This window comes from Suricata suricatta, chromosome 9 (assembly GCF_006229205.1).
Source record: "Suricata suricatta isolate VVHF042 chromosome 9, meerkat_22Aug2017_6uvM2_HiC, whole genome shotgun sequence".
In the NCBI taxonomy this organism is placed as follows: domain Eukaryota; kingdom Metazoa; phylum Chordata; class Mammalia; order Carnivora; family Herpestidae; genus Suricata; species Suricata suricatta.
This window is the reverse complement of record NC_043708.1, coordinates 37,511,114-37,535,309: the sequence shown is the minus strand read 5'-3', so window position 1 is coordinate 37,535,309 and position 24,196 is coordinate 37,511,114. Positions and strand designations below refer to the sequence as shown.

The 24,196-nt window shown below is 44.8% G+C and overlaps 1 protein-coding gene across 1 annotated transcript in view; it reads left to right on the top strand.

The window, feature by feature from the left end:
* Nucleotides 1-24,196, top strand: part of PRKCH (protein kinase C eta) — a 221,627-nt gene that overhangs the window by 135,371 nt on the left and 62,060 nt on the right. Inside the window, exon 10 of the mRNA XM_029951213.1 lies at nt 18,663-18,817. Within this exon, the coding sequence (XP_029807073.1) occupies nt 18,663-18,817 (155 nt within the window). The remainder of the gene's footprint in view (nt 1-18,662; nt 18,818-24,196) is intronic.

Sequence of the window (24,196 nt, the reverse complement as noted above, 5' to 3'; positions counted from 1 at the left end):
CACAGCCCCCCCACAGCCCCCCACAGCCCCGCATAGCCCCGCGCAGCCCTGACTGCATTCCAATACCTCCAGCTCTTTTTCCCTTTCCTGAGTGCTCAGTGGGTATTTCGCAGCGGTCTCCAGGCCTGTCTGCTGAGCTGCTGCCAGACTGACCTAAGGGAAGAGGAGGCACATTTGGCCGCAGGAGAAGCATTACCCATGGTGCCCCGAGTTACAGTGACATCCAGGCGAGGGGCAGAGACCCTGTGACAGTGGTTAGGTGAGGAGAGGGGAGGTACAACCAAAAGAGCTAGAAAGGACAAGTGTTCTGAAGAGGCCTCTGTTAATGCCTTCACATAGCCGGTCAATTCTTGGAGCCTGAAGGGTCCCAGCTTGGAGGGGGGATTGGTGAAGAAGAAATGGAGGCAGTGGCTGCTGTTCAGTGAGACCTTAGTGTATGTTCTAGGTACTTCCTCATTACCAGGGTCTATACAACTGTGCATGTTGGCATTTCATAAGTATCTGTCAAATGAAATATCTCATTTAATATCCTCAACAACCCAGGGTGGTGTAGATACTATTACCTTCATTTAAAAAATCTGGATACACATTTATCTTGATGTATCATAGATAAGCTGCTATATAACGATTGCCACTTCAGATAGCTGTGAAATTAGGTGATTAACTAGTTGTTACCTAACCTTCTAATTGCTGTATAAGTCTAATTACATGGAATAGAAGTTGGGGTTTTGATTTATTACTTTGCTTTTCTATTTGGAGTGTCATTGTAACTACTGTATTGTAAATGATGGAAAATAATTGCATATGTTATAAAAAATAAATTGTGTTATATTAAAAAAAAATCTGGGTACAGAGCTCCAGAGACGTTCAATAATTTGCCCTTGATCACATCACACGCAAGAGTCAGAGCATGAATTCTTTTTATTTATTTTTATTTTTGTTTTTGTTTTTTTATTTATTTTTGAGAGACAGAGATACAGCACGAGCAGGGGACGGTCAGAGAGAAAGGGAGATATAAAGAATCCGAAGCAGGTTCCAGGCTGTGAGCTAGCTGTCAGCACAGAGCCTGATGCGGGGCTCAAACCCATGAACTGTTAGATCATGACCTGAGCCAAAGCTGGACACTTAACCGACTGAGCCACCCAGGCACCCCCAAGACCTTGAATTCTTAATGAGGTCATCTGGCTTAATACTCTATGCCATTACCTTTAAAATACCTCAGATAGAAATGTCTCCTCCCTGGAATGTGTACAGCTAGGAAGAATGTCATTGGGCAGGAATAAAGGCAGTTTTTCACAATATATAGTTTTGCAGCCTTTTATGGAACACCTAAGGATATTTCCTCTTGTCCCTTTGGAACTAGGTTTCCTCATTTCCCTGAGCAATGACTGCCACAAATACTATTTAGTCTGCTTATGGGTCATGTGTTGTAGTTTGCCTTTGGCTCAGATCGAAATAGAAAATGAGGCAGAACATGGTGTTTCCCAGTTGGGCATGTTCCCAGCTTATTAATAGTGTTCCATCTGGGGACGAAATGCACACAGACCATCTCCAAGCTCTGGGTTTGTGGAGGGGCGGGTGTCATTTGGGATCTTCGCTTCTGTCCTCTTGGGCTTTCTGTGGCCAAATGGGGCCACGAAAATGAATGGGGGAATAGGAGAAGCTGAAGTTTGGGCTGTTCTTTGGGTCTGCCTGCTTGCGTAGGACTGCCAGGGGACTTGGTGTGACAGACGGGTTTGAAAGGGCTAGTGTGCGTCTCAATTTGAGGTTGTTCGGTTGCAACTGGCCTTGCTGTCACTAGCCATCATCCACGTGATGATCTGTAGACTGCCGCCTCTGTGTTTGGTAAGCTGGTTCATGGGTTGTTTATAATTTCCCTCCATGCGTCCATGACTTGTCCTGGTCACACTGGGCTCTCGGCTTCCCTGTGAGCATCCAAGCTTGGTGGTGTTAAGTGCTGGGTTAGGGTTTTCCCTGCCTCTGCTGGGAACCTGCCAGACCGGAGGTGCTCTGGCCCCAGCAGGGCTCTGTTGAACTACTGGACTTGAAGAGCAGGGTGTTGGCTTCAAGGAGGAGAATGCGATGGGCTTTCTACCATATAGTTCAGTGAAAAGCCTATCAGTTCAGGATCATAATGAATGCTAGTAAGAGAAACAGTCTTTTGAATCCTCAGTCTGATTGGTCTGATTGGGAAGAGAAGATTAATATACATGGAATAGCAGGATACGGTAGACAGCATGGAGTAAACACAGTCACTACAAAAGAGAAGGTAGTTGAAAAAGGACACTGTGGGGCGCCTGGGGTGGCTCAGTCAGTTAAGCATCTGACTTCAGCTCAGGTCATGGTCTCATGGTTCATGAGTTCGAGCCCTGCATTGGGTTCTCTGCTGTCAGCACAGATGCCCTCCGGATCCTCTGTCCCCTCTCTCTCTACCCCTCTTTCTCTCTCTCTGCCCCCTCCTCTGCTTGTGTGAGTGCACGCGCACTCCCTCTCTCTAAAAAATAAATATTATAAAAAATTAAAAAAGAAAATGAACATTGAACCCCGAGGGAAATCTTTCTTATGTGCTAGTCTTTCCTCAGAAGTGTAACCGGAATGCCTCAAGGCTAAGTAACTAGCGTCTGAGCTTTAAGCGACACCAAGGGGCGGCCTGCAGGTGTTTCCCTCGGAAGCTGGATTGAATCCTATGAAGACTGACTGCAGCATTCAGGCCAGGGCCTAAAGCTGCACCTGTGAGTGGCTGGAGGGGGCCTACCCCGCCCTGAGGACAGAATGTGCAGTGTGAAAACCTGACCTCCTCACATGCAAACCATAGACTGTAATGTATTCTAGTTTTGAGACACTCGAGTTTTCTGTAACTACTTCATCACTAGTAAATGCCCAGCTGTGTCTGTCTTTTCTAGGTCTTACAACTGCCTCTCTAGGGCCTCCTGAGACAGAATCAGCCTTGTCTGTCTGTAGAATCTTAGCTCACCTGCAAGTGTATGGAATTGCTGCTGGCCAGCAAGTTAGAAGGTGTTTATTCAGTCAGCAAATATGCACTGAGTGCCTTCAAGGTTTCAGGCTCAGAGTGGCCCTGTTCCTTGAACAAAATCTAAGGGACTTGTCTTTTTTTTTTTTTTTTTTTAGTCTAGTTGTCAGTACAATTAGTTTCATGTGTACAACTTAGTGATTCGACAAGTTTATATGTTATGCTATGTCCACTATACAAATGTAGCTCCCACTGTTGGTAGAAATATAAACTGGCACAGCCACTGTGGAAAACAGTATGGGGGCTCCTCAAAAAGTTAAAAATAGAAATGCCATATGATCTGGTTAAGTCCACTCTCGGGTTTTTACCCAAAGAAAATGAAAACACTAACTCAAAAAGATAGGTGCACCCCTGTGTCATTGCAGCATTATTTACAATAGCCAAGATAGGGCCTTGTCTTGAAGCTGCATTTGCATTTGAGGCTCATGCCTATTTTTACTTGGGCACAGTGAATCTAGAACCTGGTGAAGATCACCAGCGTGGTGGGGGGAAGGGCTCAGCCTGTCAGCGCTGTGTCTGCCTGGCAATGGGTCTGTTAGCACTGCTGGGCTTAGGGGCCCAAAGCAGGGGGCATGAGGGAAGGGAGGCAGCCCAGCCTGCTTCTCTGGTCCATGCTGCCACTGTGCGGTTATCCTCCTCCCGCTGGGGAAACCAGCCTCCTCGCTGACAGTCCCTGCCTGGGACTGCTGAGACACCAGCCCCCAACCCCCTGCCATCAAGACGGACTCTGCTGCTGTACAGGGCTCCTCTCCCCTCACCCCTTCCTGCCTGCTGTTGTCAGCTGATACCTTGGCTCACCAGCAGACCCTCCTCCCTCTGCTGGAGGGCTTTGGCTGGCCCAGTCTTCCCTTCGGGCCACCCAGGGAGTTCCTGTTTCCTTTCCGTGGAGGCTTCCAACTTGTAGCTTATTTGTACTGCAAAAGAGCGTGCTGTATCTCTAGCTCATTCCTGCCCACTTCTTTAGGATGTTTTGTAATGATTTATTGCTCAGGTGTCATGAAGGGAGCCTTGGAGCTTTTCCCACAGTCTCTTAATTCCATTCTTATGGTGTATGAGATTTTAAACATTAAAAATGATATAATATATAATTGCCAACCAAAACACAGAAGGCAGCTCGGTCCAGCACAATTCCTTCCTTCCCCACAGTGCATGTGCTTCCCTTCCTGGGTGGTGGACCATGGGAAGCCCCTTCATCTCCTTCCTTGTGCTTCCTCTCCCCTCACTCCAGGGAGCCCTGAGCTACGATCACCTTGTGAAGTGGGGATGAGCGGCAAGCCCAGACTTTCTTTTTTCATTTTTATTTCTTTATGACTTTTTAAATTTATTTTTTAAATTTACATCCAAGATATTAGCATATAGTGCAACAATGATTTCAGGAGTAGATTTCTTAAGGCCCCTTACCTATTGAGCCCATCCCCCCTCCTGCAACCCCTCCAGTAACCCTCTGTTCTCCATATTTAAGAGTCTCTTATGTTTTGCCCCCCTTCCTGCTTTTATATTATTTTTGCTTCCCTTCCCTTATGTTCATCTGCTTTGTATCTTAAAGTCCTCATATGAGTGAAGTCATATGATACTTGTCTTTCTCTGACTAATTTCACTTAGTGTCATACCTTCTACATGCATCCATGTAGTTGCGAATGGCAAGATTTCATTCTTTTTGATAGCTAAGTAATACTCCATTGTGTGTGTATATATATATATACCACATCATCACCTCATCATCAGGGAAATACAAATCAAAACCACAATGAGATCCACCTCAAGCCCAGACCTTCTAAACCAGGGTCTATTTACTGGTGAGTGAAAGGCAGTTCAAAATGAGTCAGATACTACCAACAAAGTCAGGAACAGATACAGCAGAGCTGACCTAGGGACTGATTAAAGTTTCTCTTCCGAAGGCTATGGAATTGAGGGACTGCTCGTTGACTAGATTTGTCCCTTTGTACTTGGGTTTCAGAACAGATCTGAAGCAGGAAGTCCCTTCTGTCTGGCTCAGAACTTTATCCCCACTACCTTGATCTTCATCAACAGGTCAAATAGTTGTAACAATCGAATGTCTGGTGAATTTTCAACCTTTCTAGTAAAAAAAAATTCACTTATTTGCATAGTGTCATGTCACTTGTCTACTACTAACATTGGGGGCAGGATGATCTTCTCATATGCAGGACTGTCCTATGCATTGTTAGATCAGAGGACCCCCCTGGCCTCTGCTCACCACATGTGAATAGTGCCTCCCTAGTTGTAACAACCAAAACTGTCTCCAGATCTTACCAGATGTCCCCTGGGCAGAGTGGGGAAAGGAGCTCCTTGGTTGAAAACCATTGCCTTAAGTGAATGACAGGCGGTCTGTCCTAGATATAGGAAGTTAAGTGGACTAGAAGATCACTTTACTTTTTTACAGGGGTCAAAGCAAAGTGTGTTAAATATTCCTCATAAAATTATAAGCATTGTTTGGTTTTATTCCCCTAAAGTTTGTAGACAGGCGAGGTTCCTGTGTTTGGGGGCCCGTAACAGTTATCAGTGGCTGCACTGTGGCATTTGCCCAGTCCCAGCCCCCCGGCTGGGAGGAGACTGGGTGGAAACAGAGCGCGTCTGTTGAGTGGGAGCCAAGGTTAGTGCACTGCCAGCAGCTCTGAGCCGTGAAGCCTGCTGTGATAAGGCAGACGTATCAGAGCCTGGGGCGTCTAGGGAGCCAAAGATTAGCTCAGTGAGCATATATTTATAATGGGTTATATTTAAAAACAAGAGATTGAAATAGCACAGCTTCTCTTGTTTTGGCATTTAATGATTATGCTTCTACTTTACCATCAAGGTGTTGAATCAGTAACTTTATATGAAGATCGTCTCCACCCTGTACTACACAAGGTGCCAGCCTATCTGTGTGAGTCAGATTCCCATCCCATGTGTGATGCATGTGACTGGATTTTACAAACAGAGATAATCAAAGCTTTAAGAAACATTTCTCAACCAGTGTAGAAAAATGTGCTAGTAGCAATATCAGCGTGCTTTGCGGGAAGCATGCTCGCTGTTTTCTTTTGTTTTCCATACATGGAAAATGCTATTTCAACTTAGAGATGCCTTAGATCAGAACAGAGGGCTCTCTAAATATTGAAAGTAAACCCTAGCCACTGGATACTTTGGCTATTTTTGTATTGAATGGTACTATTATGTCTATCTTGCGTTTTCAATTCAATTCAGTAAATGTTTCCTTAGCGCACATTGTGTACAAGGAACTGAAGACACATGGAAAAACAAAATGTGGACCTTCCCTCTCGTTGCTTTCAGTCAGGGATCATCTTAAATACAGACACCTGTAACCATGTGATAGAAAAGTCATGACTTGGCTCTTGCAAAGGTTGAAAGGGCTCTGAGAGAAGGAGCTGTCGAAGCAGTGTTTTGAGGATGAATTTGAGCCCTACATTCATAGGCGCTGAGGGGAGGACACAAGACAGGCCTCCCAGACAGAGGTAATAGCAGTGCAAAGGCACAGAGGATGAAAATGTATGGTGTGCATAGGACACCCCAAATAATTGATGCAGCAGGATTGTAGGAGAGGAAATGTGGGTAGTGATGAAGAAGAAAAGTCATTTTGGGCCTGACATCCTTTGCGAAGGAGCTTAGACTCAATCATGGAGGAGAAGGGGGCTGGCGAGGGTTTTAAGGCAGAGAGCAACATAAGATGTGCATTTTAGGATGTGCTCTCTGATGGCTGTCTGCAGAGGGAGACCAGGGGGGAGGAGATCTGGTAAAGATGCTGAAACAGGGGCCTGTCAGACCTGCTTGCTCCAAGGCCGTGGTCACTGAGTAGAGTCAAGGACACACTAAGGAGGTGGAATCAATCGGACATTTTAGGGTCAGAGAGTAGGAGGAATGGCCACAGTTCTGGCCAGTTGGGAGCCTGGGGGAATCGAGCATGATGAATTCACTTTGTAGGAAGCCCAGTGGTAATAAGTTTGTTGCTCAGAAACATGGTCCAGATGGGAAATTGGATTTTGGTGTCCTCAGTGTCCTCTGGGCATAGTAGAAAGTAATTTTGTTTAATATTAAGAGATACACTTATTAATTTATTTCAAGAGAATATGTGTGTGAGTGGGGAAGGGACAGAGAGGGAGAGAAAAACAGAAAGAATCTCAAGCAGGCTCCACACTGTCAGCCCAGAGCCCTACATGGGGCTTGAACCCACAAACCATGAGATCATGACCTGAACCAAAATCAAGAGTCGGACAGATACTCAACTGACTGAGCCTCCCAGGCACCCCAAATGTGTAATTTAAAGTATTTTGGTAGGTGCAGAGGAGAGCTGAGAAGAGAATTCTAAGGAAGAGTGGAGGAGGGTGGCAGAAAGTCAGAAGAATCAGAAGGAAGTGGTTTCATGGGAGGAGGAACCAGTGTCCAGAAGAAGTCAGTTCAGCACTGGACTGGAAGCTGTAATGGGATCTGAGATGAGACTGTTGGTGTCGCTGTCTTAATCTCTGCTCGCGTCCTTGTGATTTTAAAGGGCCCATTGGAACGCCAGTTGCCCATTGAAGTTTCCCGACAAGGCTAACACCATATTCTGTCCCCTGTAAAAACCCTTAAAACTGTGATTGGTCTGCCATCTTATTAGACTCTGCCTCTGTTACTTTGGTCTCTCTACCTTTCTGTAAGTAAAGGCTGCATCTTTCTTCCTCCATGGACAGCAGAGATCAGTATGTGGTCAGTAGTGCAAAAGGGGTTCCACAAGGGGCTGTGGGGGTGTTGTTTGCTTGAGCACATCTCATCCCTCAGCTGAAGGGCCAGATAAGAACGTGCTGTGGCTGCGCTGGAAGAACCAAACTCAAAACAGCATGTGGAATGCACATCCCAGGTGGAAATTCGGCAGGTTCTACAAGACCGTAGAGCAGAGGGAAGAATAGACGCTTGGCTAACAGATTCCCAGGTGTCCTCTCAAGGTAGACAGGATATTCTTGGCCTGATTTGCTGCTTCTCTAACTGAGCAAAATGTTTACTTAGATGACTATAACCCAGAATCTCCTCTTGGGTGGCAGACATGTCTAATTCATCCACAGATCATAGGGAGAGATGAAATCTTGCCTTCCTTAAGAGGCTGCAAACTTTAGGAACCTCTGTCATGAAAAGTGATCCATATAAGTAAATGGCATTTTTACTCTGTCCAGTAGCCCTGTACAAACTAAATCCATAAATATCTTTTTTTTTTGAGAGAGAGAGAGAGCAAGAGAGCGTGAGTGAGCAGGGGAGAGGGGCAGAGGGAGAGGGAGAGAGAATATTAAGCAGGCTCTGTGCTCAGGGCAGAGCCCAGCATGGGACTCTGTCCCATTACCCTAGGATCATGACTTGAGCCAAAATCAAGAGTCAAACTCTCAAGTGATTAAGCCATCCAGGCACCCCTAAATCCCTAAGTATCTTTAATAGACCTTCTATTTAGCGCTTGAACCATAACCTTTACACAGAGAATTGTACCGTGTGAAATAATGATTTAAAGGAACTCTATTGTGCATATTTTTAAGTGATGAAACCTTTTTTAAAGAGATAATAACCTAAGATACCTTATTGGTAAATCAAAATTCAGAATTTAGATTTGTGAATTTAATTCAGAATCAAAACACCATGACCAGTTGGCAATAATCTGTTCTAAGATGCCTGTTTTTCCAGGCTAATAAAAATGGCACCTTTATCATAGTTTACTGAGTAGATATTCATACCATATCCTCTTATTTTCATTAACTTAATCAGAAGTCCAGCTAATAGTAGGGCTTCATAGAAATACCACTGGAAATAGTATGCACCTGTTAAAAAAATGCAGTTTAATAACTAAGTACATCAGGAAATATTATGTAATATAAGTAAAAAAGGAAAGATGTATTTTTCATGTTCTCCTCTTCTTTACAGAGTGGTTAAGTAGGACATTGGGGTAAATAAATTCTAGTTAAAAACATCCTTGTTAAATTTCTTATTTGCCCTGAAATCTCCAGTTCCTTATATCCTAAAGGCCACAAGTAGTGTTGTTTCTCCTTGTACTTGGACTTCTGTGTTTGGGTATCAGGATTATAGGTGATTTTATTTTCCTTTTTTAAATTTTTCCCTCAATTTTTTTATGTATTTACTTTAGAATTACTTTTGGACTATGAAAGGATAATTACTTTTTTTTAAATGTTTATTTGAGAGGGAGTGTATATGCAAGCTGGGAAGGGGCAGAGAGAGAAGGGGAGAGAGAGAATCCCAAGCAGCACAGAGCTGTCAGCACAGAGCCCAGTGTGGGTCTTGATCCCACAAACAGGAGATCATGACCTGAGCTGAAATCAAGAGTCAGACTCTCAACCGACTGAGCCACCTAGGCGCCCCTGTAATTACTTTTAAAAACAGAGAAAAACCATAGCTTTATAAATAAAGAGAAATGAAGTGGTGTGTGAAGCAGGTCTGCTTCTAATTTGGGGCTCTTCCACAAACTATTTTCACTGCGGGAAAGGCAGTTTACTTTGTTGCACTTCCATAAAATGAATAGGTAGACCTAATCTTGGCGGTTCTGGATTTTCTGATGTTCTAGTTTAAGTTGTAGTAGAAAACAGAAATGGCCTCCTGCCATGTTAGCTCCCCAAGCATTTATTTACCCTTGTCAGGTCCAGGCATTATGCTTGGTGGTAACAGAGACATATCGTTTAGAGTCAGGCTCTGCCTTCAAAGACTTTAGGTCCTTCATAGAAAACAAGACCACGCACACAAAGCTGGTACAGCCCAGTGAGACTGGGAAAGATGTGTATGGACCTTTTTTTTTTCAAAGTATAAAATACGTATTATTTAATTCTATTAAAAACAGTTCAGTTTAAATTTTTATGATAAATTTTCTCATTAATGGCAAATCACAAACTTGGGTATTTTGGACTAAAGAATGTATTTGTGATATTGATTACTGCCCCCTCTTCCCTTGGCAATTACTGAGTGTTACCATTCAAGTGAAAGTCAGACCAGAGGGGGCTTTGCCAGAAAGCGGAAAAACTTAAGCACCAATATTGCTTTGTCTCCAGTCGTGTTGACTGCTTATTTATGCTTTAAGAATATTCCGGGGCACCTGGGTGGCTCAGTCAGTTAAACTTCTGACATCAGGTCAGGTCATGATCTCGCAGGGCGTGGGTTCAAGCCCCGCGTCGGGCTCTGGGCTGACAGCTTGGAGCCTGGAGGCTGCTTCAGATTCTGTGTCTCCTCTCTCTCTGCCCCTCGCCCTCTCATGCTCTGTCTCTGTCTCTCAAAAATAAATAAACATTAAAAAAAATATTCTGGCTCAGGGGCACCTGGGTGGCTCAGTAGGTAAGCATCCAAATGACACAGAGCATGATCTCGAGGTTTGTGAGTCTGAGCTCCACACTGGGCTTTCTGCAGTCAGTGCAGGGCCCACTAGGATCCCCTGTACCTCTCTCTCTGCCTCTCCTCCGCTCTCTTGCAGGCGCGTTCTCTCTCTCTCAAAAAAAAAATTTTTTTTCTAAATGAATATTCTGGTTTCTTACACCTCACAATGTGTTGAACTGCAAGTTAGATCACCTCACACAGCTCAGGTCATTATATGTGTCAGTGAGCCTTGTCACATTTCAGTGCAGGTGATGATAGGCAGTATAATTGGGAAAACTCTTGGTCTTGGAAAAAGCAGAGTGTCCCTCCAGGTTTGAAATGCAGGTTCCTAAGGGCTTGTTATATTGGAGACATATTTCACCTTCCTGAAGACTAGTGTCTGAGCTCAGACAGGATGTATCACGCCTGTGGGCTCGAGAGAGGGGTTGCTGAGTGATTGAATTAACGTCTGCTATCTTCTGGGCTGCACAAAATGCTAAGTCAAAAAAACAACAACAAAAAAGGAAGCCATTAGATTCCCTGTCCTTGTTTCTTCCTTGAAGCCTTTGTAATCATTCTTAATGTGGTTAAATTTAAGTTGTTTCCAGTTCAGGCATGGTGCAATCAGATTTCCTCATGAGGGTGCTTTTCCACTGTGACCTCTTTGACGTCAGTAACTGTTTCCTGTTGATTTGAACTCCCTATTCACCCTGTGGATGACTTTGTTGGAGCAAAATCACAAAGCAAGGAGCACTTATGAGAAATTCAGCACAATGCTCTCTGTTACTGGAGATTTCCTTCTCCGTGCCCACAACCAGCCAGTGGCATTCTGCAGTTTTTGATACAGGGTTGGCGTGTTACTCAGTTAGAAACAATTCCAAAGAAATTCTGAGAAGTTGTGTAGGGAGGTCTAGATGTGGCTATTGGCTTAACATCCCTTTAAAACCATCACTAAACTCACTGACTTTAAATGCTGCTGCTGTTCTTTGAATTATTTCCAAAAGGTAATCTACATTCTCACTGTAATACATTTTCAACTGAAGATTTCTATCTGTTGATGACAGGTACAGACTATGGATTCTTGCTTTAAAGAGAAAAATCTTTTTCAATCGGTTGACAAGAGTGAATCAATTACATGGAAGGAGAGAAGAGCTACTACAAAATGTCTATGATATATTCGCAGTCCATTTGCTTTGAACAGTAACAGTTATGATTATCAAGCTCTTAAAGTAGAGAATATGATCATCTGCCATGAGGAAATTCAAAAACTTGCTGGAACTGAAACCCTCGGTTGACATGTTTTGGTTATCAGATCTAGTTTTGTAACCCTTAGCTTTGTATTCACTTCCCAGAAAGAAAAGTTCTCTTTAATAGGATACCATGCAGTATCAGAAGTAGCCCCGCAGCTGGCCTAGGTGGCCTCCTGACTCTTTGAACCCTCCAGATTCCTGTCTCATGTTCACATTGCTGTTTCGGCCGCCCTTTCATTCCTGTCTACGTTCCAGCCCGAGGGGCACCATCTCTGCATCCATGCAGGCAGCTCACTGCCAGGACGGGCCCTCCTCCCGAGGGGCCAGAGCCCCCAGAGCAGACGGTCATGACGGCGGAAGCCCTAGTGATTGTGAGGATAATATTTACTGACCCTTAGTGTAAGCATTCACTGTGTGCCTAGCACCGTTGGAGATTCTTAGCTTAAATCACGTAACACTCATACACCTGTGAGTTCAGTCCTCTTATCCTCGCTTTGCAGACTGGAGTTTTGAGAGAGAAAATAAATACAGCATAGCGGGAGCTGCTCTGGCATCTCAGGCGTCCTGGCTCTGGAGGCCACACACCCTCACCACAGCGCTGTGCTTTGTCTTGGTGATATCAGGGACTTGGGCACCGAGCAAAGGCCTTCTGGAATACTCTTTAACCTCTTTACGTGGTGCACAAATCACAGTACTTTCTGTTTGTGGAGACTTTTTTGGGCCAGGCCCTTGTGAGGCACTTCGCTTCTGGTTTAATCTGCACGTGATTGCTATAGGTGTTATTATCCCAGATTTATGAATAAGTACACCTTCTGCCCCGTAAGAATGGCTGTGCTTTTTTGTTAAAATTCTCCTGGTAGCAAGTACAGAAAGCAGTTTAACCAAGGTCATGCAAAAAAGTGAGAAGTGAAAATAAAGATGTAGCGATGCAGGGTGTGTCTTAGAGAACCCAAGGGCCAACTTTGTCCGTGTCTCTTCAGGATCTGAAAGTGAAAAGGCATGAGGGGCCCCGGCGGTTTCCTTCCTGGCTCCCTCATGCTCCCTTATCTCTTGTCTCTGCCTCAATCTATGTTTCCGTTCTGTTCTTTTCTCTTGTCCTTCTGTCTCTCCATCTGTGCAGCCATGCCTTCTGTACTCTGTTTTATCAAGACATTTCACGTGGCCACATGACAAAGATAACCTCAGCTTCCTAATTCGTGTTTCCTCAGCTCCTGCGCCCCTACAGCCTAAATTAACCTTTCCATCTCAGGTCCAGTTTTCTGGGAAAGAGACTGGAAAGTGGGCAGCCAACTTGGTCTCATTGGCTGCTTGCAGTGTGTCCAGCATGCCCCCCGGTGACCATGCCAGGGCAGTTCTCGGAGACAGGGATCAATGAGCTGAACGGACGCCTCCAAAGGTACCTACCACAGTGACCGTAGGGGGTCTCATCCCTGGTTCCTCTACAGTCATCCTCCTCAGGTGATGTCTTGTCACAAGTATCATCTTGGTTTATCACTTTTCATTGACCCAAGTCTTCTATCTCGAAACTTTTCTTTTACAATTGCCTATCAGTTTAATTCCTTTATTTTTATTTATTTTTTTTAATGTTTTATATATTTTTGAGAGACAGAGCATGAGTTGGGGAGGGGCAGAGAGAGAGGGGGAGACACAGAATCCGAAGCAGGTGCCAGGCTCTGAGCTGTCAGCACGGAGCCCGATATGGGGCTTGAACCCAAGAACCGTGAGATCATGACCTGAGCCGAAGTTGGACACTTAACTGACTGAGCCACCCAGGTGCCTCTCAGTTTAATTCTTTTTTAAAAAATTTTTTTAATGATGTTTGTTTATTTTTGAGAGACAGAGAGAGCACGAGCAGGGGAGGGTCAGAGACAGAGGGAGACACAGTATCTGAAGCAGGCTTCAGGCTCTGAGCTAGCTGTCAGCACAGAGCCTGATGTGGGGCTCGAACCCACAAACCATGAGATCATGACCTGAGCTGAAGTTGGATGCTTAACCGACTGAGCCACTCAGGCACCCCTCAGTTTAATTCTTAAAGAACAATCTTTACAAGGGCCTTTAGGGAATGCACGCTGCTTATACTGACAGCCGCTATCAGTTTAGGGGATATTTTTATCCCCTTTGACCCGGAGAAGTAACAGCCCTGACGTGATAGCCAGGACAGATTTGGCCTGGGCTACAGCGGGTTAATGGAGCCAGGCAGGCGACGACAGGAATTCTATTATTAACCAGGCACCAGCTCCTTGGCCTCCTAATCCAAAGGGAGGCGGGAACAAAGGGATTTCTGTGTTGTTTTTATTCCCCCAGGTGTTCCTCACCCCGTTAATGACTTGCATTTGTGGCTGGTTGAATGGGGGACAAAAGAGGAGCAAGGGACAAAGGGCTGGGCCACTGGGCTTTAGAACTGAGGTTAAACCCGTCTCCAGTCTCAGGGACCTTAGGTTTCCAACCATGCAGATCAGAGCAAAATTTACCTGAGAGGAGCCAGAGGCCGCCGGGAAAGCTGCGCAGGTGTCCAGACTCAGTTTCTAGGAGGCTGGACTTTCGAAAAGCTGGGCCAGCTGTCTCCCCAGGCTTAAACACAGAAACAGTTGTGTTTGTACTCGCTGCCGGAGGTGGGATTTGGAAACCGTTCCCTGCCCCAGAAGTGACGCACAGGCAACCGAATCCATTACGCGCTGCCCCCCTCAACTCAGGGGGTCGCAGCAGATGTTTCCGCTCCTCGCTTCACAGTTGAGCTTGTGAAGCAGAATGTTGTGTTTGCTGGGTGACGAGGGAGACCAGTTCCTCAAGAGCACAGCCTGGGAGTGCAGTTGTAGGCGAGAGGCCGTCTTCTCACTCCCTTCACAGCTTCACGCACGTGGCTCTGCTTTGGAAAAGGCGTGCGCTAAACTCGAAAGGTTTATGGAACTCAGGTTGGTGGAACTCATTCCACGGCAGGAACACATAGCTGGGCTGATCTGTGTTTGTAGCTGACGCTGTAGTGTATGTGGCGGGTTCCAGTACTCACGGGAGCCGTCTTCCGGCACCATCGCTGATTTAGCCCAGATGCTCCGCCTGTAGTTGTAGAGACCAATGGGTGAGAGAGTATCTCTCTGAACAGGACTGTAGTCCTGTACTTCTCAGCTGTTGGCGGCCTGAGGATGGGGTGAAAGGAAGTACCCTAATTAGCCTTTGCTTTTTTATTTTTTTAAGTTTATTTTGAGAGAGAGCACAAGTTGAGAGGGAGGGACAGAGAGAGAAGGAGAGAGAGAGAGAGAGAGAGAGAGAGAGAGAGAATCCCAAGAAGGCTTCACACTGTCAGTGCAGAGCCTGATGCGGGGCTTGAGCTCACAAAGTGCAAGATCATGACCTGAGCCGAAATCAAGAGTCAGACACTGAACCGACTGAGCCACCCAGGCACCCCATAGCCTTTTGCTCCTTGTATCAACACTTGATTATAAAAGCAGCAGTACTCCAGTGATGCCTCACACTCAGCAGCTTCAGCGCTTAGGGACGGTTTCCCTTTGCAGCCATTGTACCCTGCCTCATACCTGACAGTTCATATATCATGCCTCCCCGCTCCAGTCTGACTTCTTCCTCAGCCTTCAAGGCTGGGAAATTAGCTCCTCTTAGAAGCTTTCCCCAAGTCCCACCCCACCCCCAGGCTGCTCAGGTGCCCTGATCCATTCCCACGATAGCTTCTGTGTCCTCCACTGCACTGAGCACACTGGGGTGATGTGCTCTATCTGCATTTCTCTGAACTTCTTGAGAGCAGGTGTGGGGTCGCATTCCTTTAACAATTCTTTGTCTCTCCCTGGGACCTGGTAGTGTGTGTGCTCAGTAAACATCCCTTCTTGTTGAGAACCTTAGTGGAGTAAAAGATCTCCGAAAGCCTTATTAGATGCTATAAAGCCTGCATACCAGAACTCAGACCCTTTATTCCCATGGAGCCCTGAGACCTAAACCAGGGCTGACCGAGTCTCATTTGAATGTTGTTCCAACAAGCTTGGTGGCCTGGTGACTTTAGGTGTCAGAAAGGCCATTAAGTGGGTGAAGCCATATGCACGTCAACAGAGGGTCTCCTTCTCACCAAAGGCATTTGGTGAGTTGATGAACACGTTTTTATTTTCCTACCTTGTGATCTTATTTTAGGTCTTTGATAGGTTGGACCATTACTTTTTGTTGTCATCATTGTATCTGGCTGGCTTGTTTCCCCTTCCTGCTTGCTTCAAGAGCCATATGTAGCCTGAGGGATGAAAGTTGATCTGGTGGTGCCAGATAAGAAGTTAGACTCGAAACTCTGGGGGCCACCTGGGTGGCATCCGACTTGGGATTAGATCATGATCTCACATTTGTGGGTTGGAGCCCCATGTCGGGCCCTGGGCTGACATCTCAGACCCTGGAGACTGTTTCAGATTCTGTGTCTCCCTCTCTCTCTTTGTCCCTCCCCCACTCATGCTTGCTCTCAAAAATAAATAAACATTAAAAAGAAAATGAAACCTTAAGTGAAAAGAAATCCCTATTTTCCAGTCCTAGGCTTATGAATTTGTTACACATCACGGTGAGTGTGCCTCCCTGACCCTCCTGCTTTTTCTGAGAACCCGCCTCCAGGGCTGGGCTGAGGAACAGAGAGATGAGAGAGACAAGAAGGCAGTACTTCCTCCCCCAGACTTAGAATTCAGCCCCTGCTCTGGCTTTTCAGACTTGAGAAGATGGGAATGATTTGGGGGGAACTAGAAATGGATGAAACTGCCCTTAGAATACCTTCATCTTTGTGATGCCTACTGCCTTAGAAACTCTTGCCAAGTACACTGACTTTCAGCAGCCTAAGGAATGGCTGCTTACCTACTGACCCAGTTCCCCTAATCAGGTATTTCAAGCTCTTGGAATTCATGTGACTACCAGTCATAGTTATGAAGAAGGTGAACAGGCCAGTTAACAAAAATGTGTAAGACTGACCTACTTGTTGAGGGGTGGTTTGGGTGGCTTTACACTTGAGTCTTCATTGGGTCCCTCTTGGCCGCCCCTCCGAAAAGGACACAGCATTGTCATTACAGTGATCTGTGCGGATGCAGCTCTTGGCCATGTCTCCACTGCGTACTTAGCCTGCATTCCCCTGCCCTGCTCTTTCCACTCAGGTCCTTCCCATCTAGAAAATAAAGAACACCATTGCTCATCAAAGCTTGTCCTAACCACATCTGCCACTCCACTTCTCAGTCACACTCAGATGCATGTGTGTGACACACACACCAGCATAGCCAGACGGTTCACTGTATTTAGCTTTCAGTTGGCTCACATTGGCCAACCTCAAGAGTTGTTTTGTTATCGTTTGGTTTTGGTTTTTGTGTCTGTAAACCTTGCCATTCCATTTTCACTCTTTTTTAAATATTTCTTTGTTTGTTTGTTTGTTTATTGGGAGAGAGTGTACGTGAGTGAGTGTGCAAGCTGGGGAGGAGCACAAGAAGGGGAGAGAGAATCCCAAGCAGGCTCCACAGTGTCAGCACAGAGCCTGATGCAGGGCTCAAACCCATACCATGAGATCATGACCTGAGCCACAATCAGGAGTTGGATGCTCACCCAGGTGCCACGCCCCCACCATCTTCACTCTTAAGTTCATGCTTCTCATTAACAGAAATTTCATAGGCCCAGGGGATTTTTTTTCTGAATTAAGGTCTTACCATCAGGACTAGGAGGTCATGAGTTCTGTTTTCTGATTGGAACCAGTGGTGACGTTGAGAGCATGAGCCATACCACACACAGCTGTGTCCACTGCTTGGCTGTGGAAGGGGGGAGGGTAACTCCCTGAGCAGAGCTGGGGCCCTGAAAACCACAAGGAAAGATGAATTCTCTCTACACATCCTTTGTGAATTGGCAAGAACCAGTTTCCTCCAAAATGACACACCCCTGACCCCCAAAAGGATGATGGTTGGCCCTGCAGGGTTATCCTGTAGACCTTTGCTTACAGGTCACTCACTCAGAGACACCTCCACTGACCTCCCAGCAGATGACCAGATGTCACTGCTTCCTCCATTTTTCCTTCACAGGATTTACCAGAATTTGTAACTTTACTTGTTTCTTTGACTCCTTGTTTGTTTTTTATAAGCAGTGTCTCTCTCCCACTAGACTATGGGTAGAGCTTGTATCTATGTTATGCCTGTTCTACTCTCTGTGGGATCCCCAGCATCTCATTCAGTGCCTGGCGAGCCAGGGGCTTCATAAACATTAGCAGAGGGAGTGAGGAAATCCATTGATCTCAGAGGTTCCTGAGACAAAGCACTTGATACTGTCAGTCTTGGAGACATCACTTTTCCATTGAGACTTTGCATTCCTTTTATTAATAAAAGCACTGTGTTCACACCACATGCTCAGTACTCAGTGCACCACATGAGGAACCCTAAGAGCCCATTTCCTCTATGGAGTCAAGAGCTCCTTCCAAGTGGAGCCAGCATCACGCCAGTCTGCACGTTCCCACTCCTGACTTTGGGATCTCCTGATGACCTGAGTGGAATTTCTAATGTTGGGGCTGCTCTGAGGCTGTCGTTAGACTACTTTTTGGCAGGCTTGTCTAAAACGTTTTCCTCTTTCTGTGACTGTTCCCTGCCCAAGTGTGAGGACCTGGTCAATGTCCCTTGCACTCTATAATGAACCCTGCATGTTCCAGAGGAGCGAGCAGCATGTGCCTTTCCATTTATGTTGCTTTCCTCCACTCTCTAAAACCCCAGGATCCGGCCAGGTTTAGTGCCATCACCCTCACTTGGCTAATGTCCGATGTCCAAACAAATTAAACTCGAGGTTACATGGTGTTTAAGTGCAGAGTTGGTACTAGAACCAAAGGCCTCTGAGACTTTCCTACTTTTCACTTAATGTACAGATCAAGACTGTGTGGAATTACTTAAAGGAGATCCAGGTGTCACCCCCCCCCAAGACCCTCACGCTTTGTGTTATCCCCATCAGAATGGCCCCCTGAGTACCTCCACTTGACAATCTGTTCTCTCCACACAACCACCCAAGGTTACGTGATGCTGACCAGATTCTAGGCTAATGGCTGCACCACGTTGGTCCTCTCTTGTGTTTGTATCCAGGATCGTCTGTTCTTTGTGATGGAGTTCGTGAATGGGGGTGACTTGATGTTTCACATTCAGAAGTCTCGTCGTTTTGATGAAGCACGAGCACGTTTCTATGCTGCAGAAATCATTTCGGCACTCATGTTTCTACATGAGAAAGGAATCATCTATAGGTGAGTTTTGGTTGCTGATAACTCATCTTCTAATTCATCCCCTGTTCGCCCTCCTGACTTCATCCACCCTTCTGTTTTACTTGGTAATCAACTGAAATCTTTTTAGAATTAAATTCACAAAGATGTGTGTCTAATAGAATAAATAATCTAGGGTTCCACATTGCCTGTGAACCAGAATTGCCCCCATGTGGTGTTCATAAAACCAGCTCCATCCAGACTATTCCTGAATTCATACATTCAGACCCTGCAAGTTGCTGCAAGGTGCTGAATACATTGTTGCTCACTTTTTCTATTTTAACCCTGGAAGCAATCCATTCCATTTTAAGAATCCATACCAACACTGAAGAGTGTAGCTAACTCTTGCCCTACATTACCGTAATAAGAATCTTGGTCACTTGGGGTTACAGCTCCTCAGTCAGTCAACTAAGAGGTGTACTATTGATATGCAGTGTCCTGCTTAATAATATTTAACATTTGCAGCCCCTCCTGAGTATTGAGTCCATGTCATCACACACAATTTTCTGGTTATAATATACTTTGGGCTTAAAATCTGGTTGCCTCTGTTAGATCTCAAAATGTGAAGGGATAGGAGTGAAACTTTGTCCAGACACAAGATTGGGTAAGATGGGAAATGTAATGGTGAGTGTTAGGCAATGTTTATTCTTAATTTTTTCCCCTGTGGTAGGTGTTTTCCTGCTCTTTACATAACATTGTAGCTAAGCTGCCATATAAACTCTTTTTCTTGAGATGCAATTGTTTCCTTTCGAGAAAAAGATCATTTTTATCTTAGGAGCATAAATGTCAAAGTAAGAATTTCCTGATTTAAATCGGCAGATTATTAGCCTTGCTAACACTGTCCCTTTTGTGGGCTTAGAACAATATTGACATCGCTATGGAAGTGTGAAAGAGCTTTAAAAACGGAATATTCTTAGATATCTTGGAGTCACAATAGGAAGAGGAGTGAGGCTAGGAAAGAATTCTTCAGGACTGATCAGTAATGTGGTAAAGAAGAGAAAAAGCAAAGGAAGTATAACAGGCACAATATGGAAACGTAAATTCTCTGGGCAGGACCCTAAAATCTCAACTAGACACAGCCCCTCATCTCAACCTCAGCCATGAGGCAGAGAAAGGGGCACAGAGCTTGAAGGCAGGCTGGATACCAGCAGTGGGAGTCTTCTGCTTGAACGTAATTAGGAATCTTCACTCATTCTTCAGCCGTGGGGCTGCCACAGGTTGCTTTAGATGGCCTGTGCTTGGAGCTTCCTTGAGGAGGTGTTCTGTTCTCCCAGCGGCTCCAGCATGGGAAATTTCCTGTTGCAGCATTCTGCCCAGTACATGATGGGAGGGGGTTGCTGGTGGTGGAGGAGCCTCCGATGGTGGAGGGAGTTCAGAGATCTTCCTGATGGTAGAATCAGACTCTGGGCCCCAAGCTCTGGTTTTGTTCTGCTGTCTATGGCTTATCCTTTCATCTGTGCCTGTTTACCCCGGAGAGAGTCTTCCCCACATTTAATTTTTAAGAATTATGACTTTTGTACTTGGCAGGGACTTCTGTAAATCCAAAGAATAATATTAATTATGGCAACAAGAGCTACATGGAGCATTTGTGACAGCCAGTCTCTACCTGAATTTCTGCCCTCATCCTTGCACTGTTATTATGTAACAATAATCTTATTCAACTTTTAGAAAAGCATAACAACCACACTGTTACCTGGCAGTAAAGCCACAATTCAAATTACATGGTTAGCCACTGGGCCACACTGTCTCCTCGGAAGAGACTTGCACACTTTACCACTAAAGAGAGGGCTTCTTATTCCCCTTCCAGTGATAGGGCAACTTTAATTCATGAAAAGGAGGCAGAGTGTGTGTCTTCATCCGTTTGGGCTGCTTTCACAAAATACCACAGGCTGGGTGGCTTGTAAACAACAGAAAGTTATTTCTCACCGGTCTGGAGGCTAGAGGTCCAAGATCAAGGTGGCAGCAGATTCAGTGTCTGGTGACAGCTGTCTTTTCTTTATGTCCTCACATGGCAGAAGGGGTTAGGGAACTCTCTGGAGCCTCTCTTTTATAAAGGCACTAGCCTCATTCTGGAAGGTTCCATCCGAATGACCTAGGCACCTCTCAAAGGCCCCACAAATACCATCACCTTTGGGGGGTAGGATTTCACCGTATGAATTTGGGTCGGCATGGGGAGAGGGGTGGTCTGGGACACAATCATTCAGAAGCAGTGGGAAATAGCAATAAGGCCAAAACTCATTTTCTGGAATCTTTGGAGGCTTTTCTTGAGTACCATATCACCCTGACATAAGACAGCAGACTTGCTTTCCTGTGCAGGATATGACCGCCTCTCAGTCCACTTGTTTCATTTGTCCTCGACTATGGAGGATGGACCCTATAGCCTGATCTCATTTCTGTGAAGCCGTATCAGCCCACATCTCGAGAAGCTTTATTTAAATTCTTGGCATCGGTGGTTCAGTTTTGAGAATTTATTTTAATTTATTCTTCAACTTGAATCCCATATGCAGACTCTAACTGATATGGTTGATTTTGAAGGGAACACATTTAATTAGGATAGATTCAAAAGCTATTTTTATCCTGTGGATTTATTTCATAGGATAATTTAATTCCATTCAGGTTACTGGCCTGAGAGCAGAGTCTTAAGGATAAGCCTTTGAAAGTCAAGTCCTTGGAATTCACACACAGTAAAAGGCACAATTACGTCGCTTGTTGCTTAGGGTGTGAATTCAATCCAGAGAGCACAGGGAGAGACTTGGGAGCATCAGACAGCTTTGTTTATTGTAAGTGTCCTAGGATGGCCTTTATGATATCAAGGATGATGTCTCTGACCTAGCCACATACAGGTATACCTCGTTTTATAGTGCTTTGCTTTTGCTTTATTGTACTCTGCAGATAATTGTGGATATGGTGTATAACTATATATATATGTATACATATATATATATATATATACATATATCACACTTTTATTATGTGTGTGTGTGTGTGTGTGTTTTGTGGCAACCCTGTGTTGAACAAGCCTACCAGTGCCATTTTCCCAACAATATTTGCTCACTTTGTGCCTTTGTGTCACATTTTGGAAATCCTTAGAACATTTCAAACTTTTTCATTATTATTATATCTGTTATGGTGATTAGTGACCATAACCATCATGTTACTATTCTAGTTGTTTTGGGGCTCCATGAACTGTGCGCATATGAGATGGCAAACTTAATCCAGAACTGTTGTGTGTGCTGACTGCTCCATTGACCAACCACTCCACCATCTCTGTCTCTCTCCTTGGGTCTCCCTATTCCCTGAGACACAACAATATGGACGTTAGTCCATTTATTAACTGTGGCTTCTAAGTGATCAAGTGAAAGAAGAAGAGTCACATGTCTCTCACTTTAAATCAATAGGTAGAAATGATTAAACTTACTGAGGAAGGCACATTGAAAGCCAAAACAGGGTGAAAGCTGGGCCTCTTGCACCTGTTAGCCAACTTGTGAATTCAAAGGAAAAGTTGTTGAAGGAAATCTAAAGTGTTGGTCCAGTAAACACGTGAATGATAAGTAACCAAAAGAGCCTTAATGCTGATAATGAGAAAATTTGAGTTGTTTGGGGAGATCAGAGGAGCCACAACATCCCTTTAAGCCAAAGCCTAAGCCAGAGCAAGACCCTCACTCTATTCAGTTCTGTGAAGGCGGAGAGAGCCGAGGAAGCTGCCGAAGAAAAGCTAGCCGAGGGTTCGTGAGGTTTGAGGAAAGAAGCCATCTCCATAAACATCAGAGTACAAGGTGAAGCCCCAAGTGCTGATGTAGAAGATGTGGTGAGCCATCCAGAAGATCTAGTTAAGATAATTAATGATAGTGGCTACATGAAAAAACAGATTTTCAATGTAGATGAAACAGCCTTACGTGGGGAAAAGATAGTATCTAGGACTCTCATTGCTAAAGGAGAAATTCGTGCGTGGCTTCAAAGCCTCAAAGGACAGGCTTTGTTAGGGTCCAGTGCAGCCGGTGACTAAGTTGAAGCCGGTGCTCATTGACTGTTCCAAAAATCCTCAGACCCTTACACATTATATTAATTCTACTGTGCCTGTGTTCTGTAAATGGGATGACAGAGCCCAGATGACAGCACATCTGTTTACAACATGGTTTACTGAATAATTTAAACCCACTTTTGAGACCCGCTGCTCAGAGAAAAAAATTTCTTTCAAAATGGTACTGCTCTGGCAATGCACCTGGTCACCCAGGAGCTCTGCTGGAGATGGACAAGCCAATGAATGTTGTTTGCACATCTATTAACACCGCTTCTGTTCTGTAGCTCACGGATCAAGGAGTCATTCTGATTTTCAATTCTTATTATTTAAGAAATCCATCCCATAAAGCCATATTTGCTGTGGATATTGATTCCTCTCATGGATCTGGGCAAAGTAAATTGAAAACCTTCTGGAAAGGCTGCACCATTCTAGATGCAGTTAAGAACATTCATGATTCATAGGAAGAGGTCAAAATATCAACATAAACAAAAGTTTGGAAGAAGTGGATTCCAACTCTCATGGATGACTTGGAGGCTTTGAGACTTCAGTAGAGGAAGTCATGGTAGTTGTGGTGCAAATAGCAAGAGAACTAAAATTAGGAGTAGAGCCTGAAGATGGGACTGGATTGCTGCAATCTTGTAATAAAATTTGAATGGGCGAGGAGTTGTTTATTATGGTTGAGCAAAGAAAGTGGTTTTTTTTTTTTTTGAGATAGAATCTACTCTTGGTGAAGATGCTGTGAAGATTATTGAAATGACAGCAAAACACTATATGATGTAAACTTAGTTGATAAAGCAGTGGTAGGGTTTGACATATTTGACTCCAATTTTGAAAGAAGCTCTGTTGTGGGTAAAATGCTATCAAATAGCATCTCATGCTTCAGAGAACTTGTTCATGAAAGAAAGAGTCAGTCAATGTGGCAAACTCCACTGGTAACTTACTTTGAGAAATTTTCACCACCACCCCAACCTTCAGCAGCCACTGCTCTGATCAGTCAACAGGTAGCGGTGAGACTGTCCACTAGCAAAAACATTACAACTTCCTGAAAGCTCAGATGATGATTAGCATTTTTTAGCCATAAGTACTTTTTAAAAAATATCATACTTTTATTTTTTTATTTTATTTTTAAAAGTTTATTTTGAGAGAGAGCGCACGTGTGCGCATGCAAAAGCACATGCGCACAAATAGGAAGGCACGGAGAGAGAAAGAGAGAGGGAGAATCCCAAGCAGGCTCTGCTTGGTCAGTGTGTAGAGTCCCATCAGGGCTCGAACTCACGAAACCACAAGATCATGACCTGAACCGAAATCCAGAGTCGTACGCTTAACCAACTGAGCCATCCAGT